At 42.2% G+C, this 15,628-nt stretch overlaps 7 protein-coding genes across 7 annotated transcripts; 5 read left to right on the top strand and 2 right to left on the bottom strand.

The window, feature by feature from the left end:
• Positions 1-709: 709 nt before the first annotated feature.
• On the top strand, positions 710-1,618 carry BJ212DRAFT_1446941 (uncharacterized protein; the record flags this gene model as incomplete). Its single annotated transcript, XM_041338325.1, has 3 exons — positions 710-935; positions 1,015-1,204; positions 1,252-1,618. 3 exons carry the CDS (start codon positions 710-712, stop codon positions 1,616-1,618), a joined length of 783 nt encoding a protein of 260 aa, XP_041193086.1.
• A 178-nt stretch (positions 1,619-1,796) lies between these two features.
• Positions 1,797-2,297, top strand: BJ212DRAFT_1271798 (uncharacterized protein; the record flags this gene model as incomplete). Its single annotated transcript, XM_041330979.1, has 1 exon — positions 1,797-2,297. The coding sequence occupies one exon, from the start codon at positions 1,797-1,799 to the stop codon at positions 2,295-2,297; it is 501 nt and encodes a 166-aa protein (XP_041193085.1).
• Positions 2,298-2,481: 184 nt separating this feature from the next.
• Positions 2,482-2,937, bottom strand: BJ212DRAFT_1480863 (uncharacterized protein; the record flags this gene model as incomplete). Its single annotated transcript, XM_041340163.1, has 1 exon — positions 2,482-2,937. The coding sequence occupies one exon, from the start codon at positions 2,935-2,937 to the stop codon at positions 2,482-2,484; it is 456 nt and encodes a 151-aa protein (XP_041193084.1).
• Positions 2,938-3,057: 120 nt separating this feature from the next.
• Positions 3,058-6,141, top strand: BJ212DRAFT_1480862 (uncharacterized protein; the record flags this gene model as incomplete). The annotated part of the gene is made up of 9 exons (XM_041340162.1): positions 3,058-3,408; positions 3,465-3,723; positions 3,779-4,326; positions 4,379-4,423; positions 4,554-4,893; positions 4,949-5,145; positions 5,200-5,389; positions 5,565-5,819; positions 5,861-6,141. 9 exons carry the CDS (start codon positions 3,058-3,060, stop codon positions 6,139-6,141), a joined length of 2,466 nt encoding a protein of 821 aa, XP_041193083.1.
• Positions 6,142-12,599: 6,458 nt separating this feature from the next.
• BJ212DRAFT_1271868 (uncharacterized protein) lies at positions 12,600-13,001 on the bottom strand (the record flags this gene model as incomplete). Its single annotated transcript, XM_041330981.1, has 1 exon — positions 12,600-13,001. A coding segment is annotated over one exon (402 nt), but the record flags the coding sequence as incomplete, so codon positions are not given.
• Positions 13,002-14,064: 1,063 nt separating this feature from the next.
• Positions 14,065-14,519, top strand: BJ212DRAFT_1213235 (uncharacterized protein; the record flags this gene model as incomplete). Its single annotated transcript, XM_041329267.1, has 2 exons — positions 14,065-14,148; positions 14,211-14,519. Coding segments are annotated over 2 exons (393 nt in total), but the record flags the coding sequence as incomplete, so codon positions are not given.
• Positions 14,520-14,630: 111 nt separating this feature from the next.
• On the top strand, positions 14,631-14,870 carry BJ212DRAFT_1480860 (uncharacterized protein; the record flags this gene model as incomplete). The annotated part of the gene is made up of 2 exons (XM_041340161.1): positions 14,631-14,646; positions 14,704-14,870. 2 exons carry the CDS (start codon positions 14,631-14,633, stop codon positions 14,868-14,870), a joined length of 183 nt encoding a protein of 60 aa, XP_041193080.1.
• Between the last annotated feature and the right edge of the window lie 758 nt (positions 14,871-15,628).

Genomic DNA, 15,628 nt, shown 5'->3' with positions numbered 1-15,628 from the left:
TGATGCTCTTGGCTGAAATACTCCCAACTGGCAGCTTCTCAATTCATGTCCATGTTGTGTCTACAAACTTGAAGGCAAGCCTCCCCTTCCTTTTGATTGGCTGGTGACCGTAGATGGAAATAACAGCCTCAAATGTTGGGCGTCGTCGACATATGGCCTGCAACCATGAGAGGATTCACAGCAGCCTCATTTGGATTATTGGGTTGACCAGGTGGCTGTCAACAAATTCCAGAATGAAGTTCGAACACACAGTATGTCAATCTATCTTTGTATGTACAAGCACTGAAATGAGATTCATAGTCTGCAACTTCAAGTTATTGCTGACAAGATGACTGGGAAGATGTTGGGTCTGAAATGCAAGGATCAGAATTCAGATGCACTGAGAGATGGTGAAATGTGGGCCCTGAGCAACATAAAAAAATGTTTGCTGTTTTTGATGAGTCAGGGATTTTTATTGCAGCATGTCGGCACCATTTTGTGCTTCTTGCCTGCAATATGGTTTGAAGCAGAGAACTGTTAGTGCATTATTTTTTCACCATGTATGAAATTCACGAAACTCAGGGCAAAATATCCATTAGCTCTTCTTGATCATTTGATGTCCATCTTAGGTGAAAATGGAGGTTGCGCTTATGATATCAGGCGTGCTTTTGCTAAGACTCTGGCAAATAGCAGTTTGGGACCCTGTGCCATCAGCCTCAATTTACAGATGATGGTAGGTGCTTTTCATGGGCATGCTCATAACCGACACTGCCAATTGGACTGGCACCCAATGTATATTGATGGCACTGGCCATACGGAGGGCAAGGGGTGCGAGCATGTGTTTGTGTCTTCAAATGAACTTGCACAAAGCACAAGGCATGCATCTGCATTCCACCAACACCAGACCATTGAAGAACATTTCGCATTCTGGGACGATGACAAATATGCTGCATTAAGTATGATTTCACTCATCCCTCAAACTTAACTAATTCAATCATTTTTAAGGCACTTTTTTGTGAAACCACTATCAGGAAGCACTAACGTCAATTGAGACCCTTACAGCTGAACTATCCATTTTGAAAGACACTCTTGGCTTAACCAATGTGGATCTTATTCAATTTCACTCCCAAGAAAGGTTGTATCTTGACAACCTGAAGGAACCACCTCTGAAAGAAATTCTTCACATTCACTATGTTCAAGTCCTATGTGAATTGGCTGAGCAAAGGCAAGTCCAACAATTATCTGTTGATTTTTCTCATTATGTCCACAAAGATCCGAGTGGGATTTGGCACATGAAGCTGCAAATCAAGTGCTGACCACTATTGCAGCCAGTGATCTCAGCCAAATATTGGCTGCTCTGTCTCAGGCCAGGATTTGCATTGATAGTGGGTATGCTAAACTACAGAACACAGAAGCCTTAACTGCACATATGGAGATTCAACTTGGAATTGAAGAATGCTGGGAGATCGGGGGTGACACTTATAATCAATATGAACAGGAAGCATCTCAGCATCAATATCGCACTGCTTTAGATGATTTAGAATGGCTGGTTGTCATGCATTTGTTCAAGCTCTCAAAACTTTCACTTTCAGGAATGGGTGTGCATTTGACCTTTCACTTACTTGTGTGGAGATACTGACTGATTTCAAGGCTATAAACTGTGCCAGCAAATTGGCAAGGCATTGCAGTGGCGCTCTGAGGCAATTTGAAATGCGCTCAGCTGATACAACATTCAGGCTGCTGCATTAGATCCTCCACGTCCACAGTTGTCTTGGAAGGACATTACAGAGTACAGTTTTTTAGGCGAGTTTGATTTTATGTTGTCTTACAGTGACACAACTGAGCATAGCTTCTTAGGTGAGTTTGATCTACTCTGCCATTCACACACAGACATTTGCGAGCTTGACTGGACAAAGCCCGCCCATTGTGAAGCAACAGTAAAGTATTTCAAGCTATGTTGTGCTCATGAGGAGATCACTCAGCTTAATGTGGAGGTCCACCGACTATGCACAGCAATTCATGATGAAGCCACCCAAATGATGACAGTCATTACTGAACTTTTAGTTTTGGATCCTCCATTAGTGCATGAGCTACAATGGCAATGGAAAGCATGTGAAGCTGTCAACACTGTGCATACCTTTCAGTTGGATCGGATCACACTTCAACCAGGTTTTTCAGGTAGTAGAGGGATTGGCCAGCAGGTTGGGGCTATCACAGCAGCACTTGAGCCTACTAACACTATCTCACACAGTATGGCTGGAGGTGATGGTACATTTTTCTGCTTTGAAATATATACATCAACTAAACTACTGCCTTGACAGAAGCTTGCACCACCTCAGAGCTTGCCAATGAGGGTGCCATGGAGCATGAGGAGCAGTTGCAGGTTACACAGGACATTGCTGATTTTTTCGCATTGATTGTTGATTAATGGACAGCTCTGTTTAAATTTGATGTATTAGTTGTATTGTATTTGTCTTTCTTAAAATAAAATGCTTTTGCAGTTCAATTGCAATGTAAGGACGAAAAAGCAGAATAAAAATCCTTATTAGATGCAGTGGCATAAGCCTGGCTTGTGTTGCTGAAATAATCAGCCTGGAGATCAAGCACATACATGAATTGAGGGTCTGGGTCATACCAGATCTCCATGGCTGCGGTCATAGTATGCAATGAGGTATAGGTGAGCTTTTGCTTGACATTCTTGGCAAGCAGACTCTCTTCAGCAATGTCAGGCTTGAGGTAGACAGTGAGGGAGGGTGATTTGATTTTAGTTGCTGCTGCTTGAGGGAAGTTCTTGGAAAGCAGACTCTCTTTGGCAACGTCAGGCTCAAGGTAGACAATGAGTGAGGTTGTTTTGATTTTGGTGGCAACATTGATGATCTCCTTCAGACGATTAATCCTTATTATAACTGGATTGGCAGCAGTAATCACTCTTGACTCACCGTTATCTAGTGAAATCATTGGTTGTCTTATCTGGAACTTACACACATGTACAGGCGCCTAGGCTCACTTTACTCAATCTTACACACTACTTTCATTCTTCACCTCCAGTGTCCCTCCTCGTTTTTGACACCTACCAACATGTCAACACCAAAATGTCTCAAAAAACCACTACCACAACAAGCTGGGGCTGAAGATTCTGCTATGCCAAGTCCAGAGAGCCTCGGAAAGCCACATTTTACACTTGCCAGTGTTGCAGCACTGTATTCAGATACCCTCACACCAGGTTTCAGCAATGCAGAGCACCATGCTGCAGCTCGTGCTTTGCTCAGGCATGAATCACATCAAGATGGCACCCACTATCACACAGAGACCCCCGGTGGTCTTCACCCCTCATTTATCAAGTTCAACAAGATCTTGATGTTGCAGGATCAGAAGATGATAATGCATGAGGAGTTTGTAGAAGCAGCACTTGAGGACGTTTTTGATGTGGTGTGTTTGTTTTTCAAACTCGGTCTGTATGATTTTCAATGTAGTATGTATTGCAGCTTTGTATGCAAGACCGTCTGGATGGTGGAATCTCACTCCTCATTCACTGCCCTGGGTCTCAGGTGACAGACAGTCTGACGGCTGAACATATTGCTGTCAATGTCTATGTCACTCCCCATGAACTTCACAAGTTCCCAGAACAGGTTGGAGGGGACATCTCACTCTTTGTCCAAGGATTCTGTGAGCAGATGGCCAAACACCACCTTCAATGCTTCACAGAGCGGTGTCACATTGAGGACATTCAACCTCCCCATCACTGTGAGTCTTTGTTATCATTTTTCAGGAAATTTGATTGTCCTAACACTGTCTACAGATCTGGCTCCTCAGGTGAATCCAACTGGGTCTCAGGCCTTGCCAGCTCCTTTGGTCCTGACTGGCTCATGCATCCAATGCTCTGCCTGGCCTCCACTCAATTTAAATCGCAACTTCAAGATCCTCTCCACCAAACCAAAGGATAGTTCTGACACTTTGATTTGTCCACCATCAAGCTTCATTCAGCACACTACAGCGCTAGCAAGTGCATCCCTTACTACTGGTAGCAACACCAAGCCTCGTCGACATCAACTTGCTGATGTGTTTTCACTCCTGAAAAATGCTCAACCAAGCAACTCACCCACACCTGTCATTGTGTATGGTCCTCCAATCATTAGCATTGGACCAAATACCGATGTGGTGCTTGATTGCTTCAAAATGGGGGATGGCTTGATTCCCAGGCTCTGTGAGCTGACAACAACTGTATGCAACACCCATCGGGAGGCTACTCTGAGGTCTCCAAAGTGGGGTCTCACATTCAAGCAGGCAGTACATCTGACTAATGCACTTAACGCTGACCTGCAGAGGTCCAAATTGGAGGTAATCATGGTATGAACTTAGTGCTTTACTAGTCTGAGAATGCTGCTAACAGCTGCTGCAGCCAAATTTGATGTTAGCTAAGACTTCTCAGGTGCTCAGGATCATGGTGTGCTTATGTGCGCTATACTTTTTTGGACTTTTATTCATGTAATATAAACATTGATTGCCATTAATGCAGCACACATTTGTTTTTCAAAACTTATAAATCTGTTATACTAACCCAGTCTAAATGGCAGGTCATGAGCTCCCAGACTTTTTATGCATCGAGCACTCACTCAAAATGCATCCAGCCCTCACCTCATCACCATCCAAGGGTCCATCTGAGCAAGGAAGCACGAACCTTGCTCACTGCCTCTTGTCATGAAAAATCCCACCACTTCAAGACTGCACTTGATGATGCATGGTCCCAAATTGATGAGTGTGTGAAGACTATCGCATCTTCTAATGGCAAGACTATTCACCATGTCCAGCATGACTTATACATGGGTCAAAGGCTCTTGTGGTTGAAATGTTCCAAATTGAGTGTGTGGAACACATTCTGCTGGAAGAAGAATCAGACTGTGGACAAAGAAAACAGTACATATTTTTTTCATTTCTAGTTCTTCTACACTTGACTTATTATATGCTGCAGGTTTGTCAGGGAAGGTGATCTTATGGGACCTGGTCCAGGAGAATCATATGGAGTATCATGAACTCTCTGACGATGCAAAAGCTAGCCTCTTGAAGGAGTATGAGGAGCATAAGGCCGTGAAGACTACCGGTACTCGCATATCCACCAAATCAAAGGTCAATGACGTTACACAGACCCTTAAAGCCATCAAGAATGAGGTATGTAATCTATTTTATTTTATTTGAACAATATAGCTAACAATAATTGTGTAGTTGAATAGCTTAAGGTGTTGGACTGGGGCAGAAACAATACTATATATGACATGTGGCTCCACTGACCTGCCGCTCTGTGGAATTGCCTTTGCAACTGAAGGTGTTCAAGATTTCATGGAGTCCATCATGAACCTTGATAACCAAGACCTCATTAGTAAGATGGAAGGCTTTGCCATGAGTGGGATGCATGGTAAGTTTTTCCCCCATACTTTAAGTTAGTGTGGCTAAATGTTTTTTAGGTGCAGCTAAAAATCATCAACAATGTTGCTCCAAGATTCACAGTGCAATCCAACACAAAATCAACCAGAAACTTTGTGAGTCTTCTCAGATGTCAATCGTTCTGTAGTCTCACTTATGTATTTCAGAGGAGGCCACTGGTGACCCAGATGTGAAGATGCAGTGGGTTCACTATTGGTGCAATGTCATCCAGCAATATCTTGTCATTTGCAAAGGATGGCCTGTTGACATGCCTTTTGAAAACCTCAGCAAAGTGTCTAACTCATTAACTGATCTCGAGATGCTTCTATGTAAATGGAAGTCTGGAGATATTTACTGGAGACAGATGGAAAACGAGGAGTTTGAGGAACTTCATCGTGAACAAAACAAGAAACTCAACAGTGGTGAGGTTATTGAATGTTGTCACTGGACTCATTCAGACAAGGGCAAAAGTGCACTTGCACTCGTTCTCCTGACGACAATGACGAGAACCCTCCACCAAGACGCCATAAGGCGAAGAAGTGCACTCATGCTGACGAGAATGACAAGAACCTTTCTCCAAGACACCACAAGAAGACATACAAGAGTCTTCTGTCTGTTGACACTGATGCTGACACCAACAACAACAATAACAATGTCAACACTGACATCAACACTCAGCTCGAACCTTCAGCATCTCTTACTACCAATGACAATGAACTGACCTCGTTGAGTGGGACAGGTTGATTGGCATTTAGAATAGTCAGACCATTTAAAATAGTCAGGCTGTTTACAATAGTCATTCCAAATAAAGTTGCTTTATTGCATCAAATGAATGAGCAGGGCACAAGCTAGTACCAAAGATGAAGTGCTTGCATTACAGAAAGCACCAACATATCCCCTGGTATACACTGCCATGACTACAAGTCATATTGACTGGTGGTGCAGAGCATACTAATAAAATCATTAGAAAAATTGATAGTGAGTAAGGAGCATGCCCACAAACCATTTGATTGAAGGTCAAGGTTTCAGAACAATAGTAGCACTGTGGGTGCAGCAGGCAGTAGAGGGCCTAATGTTGATGTTGATTGGAATGGACAGCGGGAGCCTAGTGTTGACATTGAAAGAGAGGTTAACATTGGCATTGAGCAAAGGTGGAGGAGAGAACAAGGAGGAGGATGGCATTGGCATGCTCAACATTGAGGTTGAGCAGAGGTAGGGAGATGAGAATAAGCAGGACAGCATTGGCCAGCCCAAAGTTGACGTTGAGCAGAGGCAGGGAGAACAGAACAAGGAGGAGGATGGCATTGGTGAGCCCAATATTGATGTTGGATAGAGGCAGAGAGGACAGAACGAGGAGGAAAGTGTCGGTGAGCCCAATGTTGATGTTAGGCAGGGAGGAGAGGAGGTGGAGGTGGAGGATTGTGTTGATGTGTTTTGGCAGAGGCAGAGGCAGGGAGGACAGAATGAGGGCAAGGATAGTGTTGGTGAGCTTGAGCTTAAGCAGAGGCAGGGAGGGCAGAACAAGGGTGAGGATGGCATTGGTGAGCTTGAGCAGAGGCAGGGAGGGCAGAATGAGGGCAAGGATGGTGTTGGTGAGCTTGAGCAGAGGTAGGGAGGGTAGAACAGGGGCAAGGATGGCGTTGGCAAGCTCAACGTTGACAGTGATGGTGAGGAGACAAAGTTGTGGGAATAGTTTAGGTAGCTGGCTGTACATACAGTGGCTCAAAAAACTGTCCGCATGTTTTGACATATTTCACTATCTATGATATTGTGTGAGAACGAACAAATGCCTCAAGGACATGCTTATACCACATTGTAGTATGGCTTGAGGGCTTTCATTTGAGCCCTACACCGTGGGAATTGGTGGAGATATGGTGGAGAAATAAGGCTTACAAAATCATGACTCATGTGGACAGTTTTTTGAGCACATATTAAAACTATATAAATCATCATTTATGACACCATAACAATCATGCCACCATTAAATAAATTATAAAGTGGTGTCATTATGTCATTTTAAAACCATATCTAACTATACAAACCAAACATTTCCATATGTCATGGTTATATTCACCATGAAAGCCACCCCCCCTGCTCAAAGGGATAATATCCTCTCTCTTTCCTATTCTGGCCTCTCTGCTTGTCAAATTTCCTCTAGAACTGGAGTATCCAAGTCCACTGTGGCCAAGTTCATCAAAGAAAGTCACACAGACAAGGAAAACTTCTGTGAAGGGCATCCATCCAAGCTCACCTCTACTGATAGGAGGGCTATTATTCAACATATTACTACAGGAAAGGCTGATAATGCTGTCCAGGTCACCTATTACATCAATTCCACCATCACATTCCCCATCACTTCACACACTGTGAGAAAAATTCTCAAGACAGCTCATCTCAGGTCAGTAACAAGGAAGAAAAGGCTCTTCTCTCTATCACACATATGCAGAGATGACTAGCACCCTTCTTGTTTCACATATATACCTTGCCATCTGACCCAATCCTATTTATTGTGGTCTTATATGATCATATAACATGCTTCCAGTCCATGTAATCCAATTCTGATGGGCTAAGGCAAAGGTTAGTCATCTCTGCATATGTGTGATAGAGAGGAGAGCCTTTTCTTCCTTGTTACTGACCTGAGATGAGCTGTCTTGAGAATGTTTCTCACAGTGTGTGAAGAGACAGGGAATGTAATGGTGGAATTGATGTAATAGGTGACCTGGACAGCATTATCAGCCTTTCCTGTAGTGATATGTTGAATAATAGCCCTCCTATCAGTAGAGGTGAGCTTGGATGGATGCCCTTCACAGAAGTTTTCCTTGTCTGTGTGACTTTCTTTGATGAACTTGGCCACAGTGGACTTGGATACTCCAGTTCTAGAGGAAATTTGACAAGCAGAGAGGCCAGAATAGGAAAGAGAGAGGATATTATCCCTTTGAGCAGGGGGGGTGGCTTTCATGGTGAATATAACCATGACATATGGAAATGTTTGGTTTGTATAGTTAGATATGGTTTTAAAATGACATAATGACACCACTTTATAATTTATTTAATGGTGGCATGATTGTTATGGTGTCATAAATGATGATTTATATAGTTTTAATATGTGCTCAAAAAACTGTCCACATGAGTCATGATTTTGTAAGCCTTATTTCTCCACCATATCTCCACCAATTCCCACGGTGTAGGGCTCAAATGAAAGCCCTCAAGCCATACTACAATGTGCTATAAGCATGTCCTTGAGGCATTTGTTCGTTCTCACACAATATCATAGATAGTGAAAAATGTCAAAACATGCAGACAGTTTTTTGAGCCACTGTAGCTCACCCCTCCTGTACTGCAGATGATAGCAGTATTTTGGACTCAGAGTTGACTTGGAGGTTGTGCTGAAACTACTTGGAAGGATATGCTGAACAATGAATATATGCACCTGTGGCAACCATGGGCACTGGCAAGTGGGGGGTGCTGCAGGATTGACCTGACTTACTGGGTCTTGTCAGGGTGAAACAACATGAGCTTGTGAGAGAGAGACAAGAAAAACACCAACTTACAGTGATGCAGAGGGATGTCACCCTTGACATGACAGCATTCTGTGAAACATTGTAGTTGGGAAATCACAAACCCTTCAACAAAGGCCTGTGCCAACACTGACACATCTCCTCCTAGGCACTCCAGAGTTTTGCACAATTTGTGAGGCATGATGTAAAGGTCCAGAGAGATGTGCTCTGGCAAAAGTGCTGCTCTGTTACAGTTCCTCTTTTTCTCTTTCACCTCTTCACTTATTCACATTACTAATCATTCTCAGACATTTTATCATATTCTATTGTATGATTCTTATTCTCTTTTCTGATTTGCTAATTACTTTCAATCTCCAATTCATTTATTAAAGCTCCACTTTAATCCCTTTATATATACTCTATCTCTTATGCTTGTATTCTTTAACTTGACCTATGCAGACCAGGGCCTGCAATCCACTGCTTAACTCACACAACTTGTGAATAGGTTCACGCTATAAGACTCTTTGTTTCTGTCTAGTCGTTCTTAGAACACCAAGTGTAACATGCTCCATCAAGATGGTCTTGCATCACAATCTAGTTGTTCTTCATTAGATTTGAACACTGTAAGATAGTTAGAACAGAATGACTCACTGCATCAAAAACATTCTGTAGTGCCACCTCAACAAGCTCCTCATGTATGATAGACTTCTCATCTGCTGATGTGTACAAGTTAAACACAATGTGGGAAGGATGAAGGCTATCACATTTTCTGGTATGGAAATGCATGCCATCAATATGAGAATCATGTCAGAGCAGCATACACATTGCTGCCTGGCATTCTGTGTTGCTAAAACCTTTAGCAAAGGAGTTGGGGTAGATTGCAGCAAGGCTGGCAAGTGAAAATCAAGGTCACATTGAGCTTGGGGCAACATCATGCACAACAGTTTTGACCATAATGGATGTCAATAGCAAAGGCTGTTAAAGCAATTAGTGTTACAGTCTTGTTATGTAGTGAGGCACCTACTGTAAGTGTTAGCATTTTGATACATAGATTTAATGTAATGCCAGTGAGTTCAAACATGATGCAATAGTAGTAGTTCAGCATTAGTTAGCAGCAAAGCCAACCATATATCAGATGTATTTCAGACAAGGTATGACTCTAATAGTTCATATTAGCCAAGCCAACCACAACCCAATTTATCAGATCTATCCTGTCTACCTCTTTTGTTCTCATCCACTCAAGCTTGTTCTGTTAACACATGATGATCAATTGAATTTACTTTACATAAACAGTGCAGCTAGTCTGTAGTAGAAAGTAGATAACTAGCAAAGTCCTCTGTGATTTGTGCTTGATCCTCATGCTCAATGTCATTTTCACCATCTGATTTAAAAGATATGATATCATCCAAGTTGAGTTGAGTCTTGAGGCCTTCTCTGTCAATACCAGTGGTGGAGATTCCTATAAGTCATTAGTAAGGGCATTAAGATCATGGAGTCTACAGACTAGCATGTGGTAATGAACTTGTTGCCTCAGACTGATTGTGTGGTGACAATGAAGGACTTCCAAGCTGGACACTAATGCCCCATTGTCTTAATAACTGAGGGTCTTTGTCATGTCCACATATCCAGATCTCAGATCCAATCCTTATCTCATCTCAGATCCAATCCACATCTTATCCCCCTCCAACATCTTGTTATCCAATCTGTCCACTCATCCAGTCCAGTCCACAATTCATCTGAATCCACAACCAGTGCTCATCTCCTTTTAGTAATCCCCTAACTCTGGTATTTTGGTTATTGGTATATCTGTCCTGCTCACTGATCCATTACCTATGCTTCATTTCCATTTCATTATTTGTGATCCATTTCTACTTACCAATAGACTATCTATATGCTTTGTACATAGCCTCAGACCCTGCTGATTGAGCATTCCATTAGATACCTATAGTATATAACCTCCTGTAAATCTCTGTAACACCTCAGTTTGAATATTATCTTAGTTCTACTCATTCCTGTCCTCTGGACTTGAGTATCTCTACTCTCATCACCCTCTGAGACTTAGGATTGATTCCTATAGTCTATCCATATCTGCCTCTGTCTATGACAGTCCACTACCATTAGTTTCTAGTCTGGACTCATCCAGATTAGCCCTACGATACTTATCCTGCATCTGGAAGTCATCCAGATCTGCTACACTACTTGTCTGACCCTCTAGACGTGTTAGTCTTGCCCTCCTAAAATAAGGGGCAATACTTGGATAAGGGGCACAGTGCACGAGCTGAGGCTGAAGCCCTTAGGATCCGTTAGCCCTTGAGTATGACCTTAACAGTCTTATATAAATGTGTGTAAAATGTAATGACACCACAATTACACTAGGATAAAACTTCTTGCTAGTCCTTGATTAACACAGTCTATGACTTTTCTTCTTTCATGGTAGATAACATGTGAGTTCTTGGGAGGCTCACTAAACCAATCAATGTGATTGACTTAGCTGGAGCTTTTGTGTTTTATTCCAACTTATAAACTTGTCTAGGATAAACTATCTAGACACTGGAACATGGTTCCTCAATAAGATAATTCTTGGAGACAACAGTCTCAAATATGAATACATTGACCAAAGACTGGTTGGCCAATAGGCACAAAGTGGTGAGAAACTGGTCTCAAATAAACTGAGTTTCTATCATGAGAAACTTATGTAATCTCAAGGGAGTGTCTTTCCCTGCACTTGGTATTTCAAAGGGGCTTTCTTTGTAAGCAACAATCTTCACAGTGAGTAGCTCAAACTGAGATTCAAATGATTGCAAGTGAGAGATCCTATTTTTTGGGGGAAGAATGGGCCCTCCTTATATACATTTGGTGTGGGAATATTATGTAAGTAAAAAAGCGGAGCAATGACATCAGAAGTGAAGCAAAATATTCCATAGGTGGAGTAATGACATCAGAGGTGAGTCATTGTGGAGCAGAACATTCTAGAACAAATGACATCATTATGACATCATACCCTGTAGGTACAATTTTGTGAAGTATCTGATGGGTCAGAGCATTCCAATAGAAAAATAAATCAAGGAAATACTAGAGAAAACAACTCAGAAATAATAATATAATAACAAGGCACAAAACATGGGCTTGTTAGATAGGTTTTTGTTAGGCTTTGAACTTTTCTCTATGGCTTTCTCTAGCCAAAGTGAATAAGCCAAAGGCAAGGCAATACCTTAACCTTCTTATTGCTTCACAATATCAACTAGGTCATTATGTGATTCCCATCTCACAAATGACTTTTCTTCAAAATGTGATAAATTCATGAATCACAGAGGGGAAACTGAACTATTTGACCAAGGTTTGAAACCAAGGTGTGGGTTGACTAGTCTGATGACTAAGCTAACAGACTTTGTCTTTTAGGGTGCTACCTAGTAGTCATGTCCATGCATGATTCCCAAATCATGCAGGACACTGTCTGCCTGAAAACATATGCTGTGACTCAAGTTGACCTAATCAGAACAGATGCACAGTGTAGGGATTTCATTTACTGTGGGCTTGTATAGGCAGATATTACTTAGTGTTATGTTCGCACTTTTGGTACTTATGTAATCATCATAGTTTTCACCACCTACCAGTACCAGTCTGAGACTGAGAGTTATTAGCATGATTTCCTATCCTCTCTGAGCACTGAGCTTAGTCCAGAAACCCTTTGAGGTTGAATAGCAGCTAGGCATAGCACATTTGACCCAGCTTTAGAAGGCTACTTTCCAGTTCTCTTCTTGTTGTGTTTCCCACAATGGCATTGACTGCAGCATGCACTTGATAACGACATTTCAACTCCAGTGCCAGCATGTGATCTATCTCCAGGAGCCAACAAATGGTTGCAACAGTTTTAACTTCTTCATTGTGAATTGCTGTGTGTAGACGATGGACTTCAACATTGAGATGCTGAATTTCTTCACAAGCATATTGAAGCTTGAAGTATTTCATGGTGGCTTCACAATGAGCAGGTGTAGTCCAATCATGATCATGGATGTCAGTACATGAGTGCTGCAAGAGGTCAAACTTGCCAAGGAAGCTATATTCGACAATGTCTTTCCATGCCAGTGTTGGCCAAGGAGGGACCAGACTTCATCCGATGTAGCCCCTGCTCCTTCCATACCTCTGGATATCCTGTCCTTCTGTCCTCCATCCTCCTGTCCTCCTGTCCTCCTATCCTTCCATCCTGTTTCCTATAGAAGTATTACCTTGCAGTGGGAACTCTCCTAAGCACTTCCTGCATTCCTCTGAAACTTTCCCATGCTCCTCCAGAAGTCCTCCAGACTTTGTCGGACCATCATTGGACCTCATATGAAATGAAGGGCACATACTTGGGTAAGGAGCACAGCATATGAGCTGAGGCCAAGCCCCTCTGAGTCAGTCTCTCTCTCCCTTGAGCAACATGGTTCTTAACAGAATCACACATATCCAAATGAAACCCTTATATATCATGGTTACTTGGGTTGCTCTCTGCTATACCCAACTGTTGCTGTCTCCATCTGCACCCTTGCTACATATTGACAGTCTCATTGCACTTGTCCCTGATTCAGTATTCAAACACAATGTAAGGCTTTATGCCATCTTCACAATGTATGTTATACTATTTGTTCTGTTGCTGTTATGTACTAATTGATTACAAAATCTTTCAGATTCTGTATTGATCATATCTCAACATGCAGTTTTCAGATGCTTATGATATGTACCTTGAAATCATACATCATGTTAACTCCCTTATCAATGAAGTACTTGACCACAATACACCTAACTGGTGCCTTCTCAACTCCTGCCCATGCTGTTTCTACAAATTAGAGGATGAGGACAATCTCACCTTTGAGTGGCTAGTGACGATCAATGGTAATAATAGCTTAAAAAGATGGTTATCATCAATAGATGGCAGCACCATATGAGGTGATTTGTGCAAGTTCTGCACTGACTATTGGCTTGACCATACAATTGTTGATGGTTTGAAGGATGATGTGAGGAGATGGTTAGTAAGTCCTCATTGTTTGTCTTCATCTATGACACTGAACTCAACGATAAATGGAATATGGCAACAAATAATGATGATTGGCAAGACATCATGCCTCCAAATGAATCTGCACCTCCATTCACTTGCATTGACCAGTGGTGAAATACTGGTCCAGAACAATGTAAACAGATGTTTGCCATATTCAACAAATCTGGGATCTTTATTGCTGCATGCCACCATAGGTTTGTCCTTCTCACTTGTGATATGGTCAAAAGTGGTGAACTGTATAACATCTAAAATTCTTCATCTAACTTATCCTAACTTATAAGTCTAGCACTAAATATCATTTGGCCATAATTGAGCACCTGCTAACAGTTTATAGGCAAAATGGTGCCCACACATACAACATTGGCTGTGCATTTGCCAAGACACTGGCAAATAGTACATTAGGACAACATGCTAGTTCCCTCAACTTGCAGATGATGGTAGGAGCATTTCATGGCCACACCCATAATCAACAATGCCAGTTAGACTGCCATCCTATGTATATTGAAGGCACTGGACATACAGAAGGTGAGGGATGCAAACATGTATTTTCCTCATCAAACAAGCTTGCACAAAGCACTTGCCACACTAACCCCTTTCATCAATATCAATCAATCAAGCAGCATTTTGCATTTTGGGATAATGATAAATATGCAGCCCTGAGTGAGTTCTATGTTTACAGATATCTACTCAAATTATTTAACATGATTCCCCTGCCAGGTATTTTTCCACAGAATCACTATCGAGAGGCCTTGGCAGATATTCAAACTCTAACAGCAGAACTCTCTGCCATTAAAGATGCCCTTAACCTCACTGACACTGACTTCACTCATTTTCATGCACAAGAGCACAAATATCTTAATGAGTTGAAACAGACACCGGCAAAGGATCATCTCAGTATCCACTACATTGGTGTACTTGATGAACTTACTGAGTGCCAGTGAGTCTTGTTGATTTTCACTCATTGTATGTTAATTCATGGTTAAAATAAGATGAGAATGGGACTTAGCTTGAAAAGCAGCAAATCACTCACTTGTTGAAATTCACACTGGTAGCTTAAATGATATGCATGTTGCTCTCAACCAAGCTCGGGTCTGAGTGGATATGGCATACTCCAAGCTCCAGAACACAGAAGGTTTAGCAGCTCATTTGAAGACTCAACTTGGTATTGACAAAAGGTGGGAGATCAGAAGCAAACATTATAATAAATTGGAGAAGAAGCCTCACTCCTGAAGTATCATTCAGTGCTTGATGATCTGGAGTGCCTTGTTGTCATGTGCTTATTTGAGTTTTCAAAACTTTCACTATCTGGCACAGGTAATTGATTTGTGTGCACTGCATTTTTAAGATTTAATTGTAGTGTGTTCTGGTGTTAAGAACCATGCTCAAGGGAGAGAGAGACTGACTCAGAGGGGCTTGGCCTCAGCTCGTACACTGTGCCCCTTACCCGAGTATGGGCCCTTCATTTCAGATGAGGTCTGGTGATGGTCCAACAAAGTCTGGAGGAGCACAGGAGAGTTCCAGAGGAAGGCAGGAAGTGCTCAGGAGAGTTCCCACTGCAAGGTAATACTTCTACAGGAAACAGGAAGGAAGGATAGGAGGTCTGGAGGACAGGAGGTCCAGAGTATGGAGGATAGGAGGACTAAAGGTATGGAGGGCAGAACGTCCAAAGGACAGGACACCTGGAGGTGCACAGGACAGG

The sequence above is a fragment of the Suillus subaureus genome (assembly GCF_016647635.1).
Source record: "Suillus subaureus strain MN1 chromosome Unknown BJ212scaffold_16, whole genome shotgun sequence".
In the NCBI taxonomy this organism is placed as follows: Eukaryota; Fungi; Basidiomycota; class Agaricomycetes; order Boletales; family Suillaceae; genus Suillus; species Suillus subaureus.
Note: the sequence above shows the minus strand (reverse complement) of the source record. Positions and strands in the feature narration are given on the sequence as shown.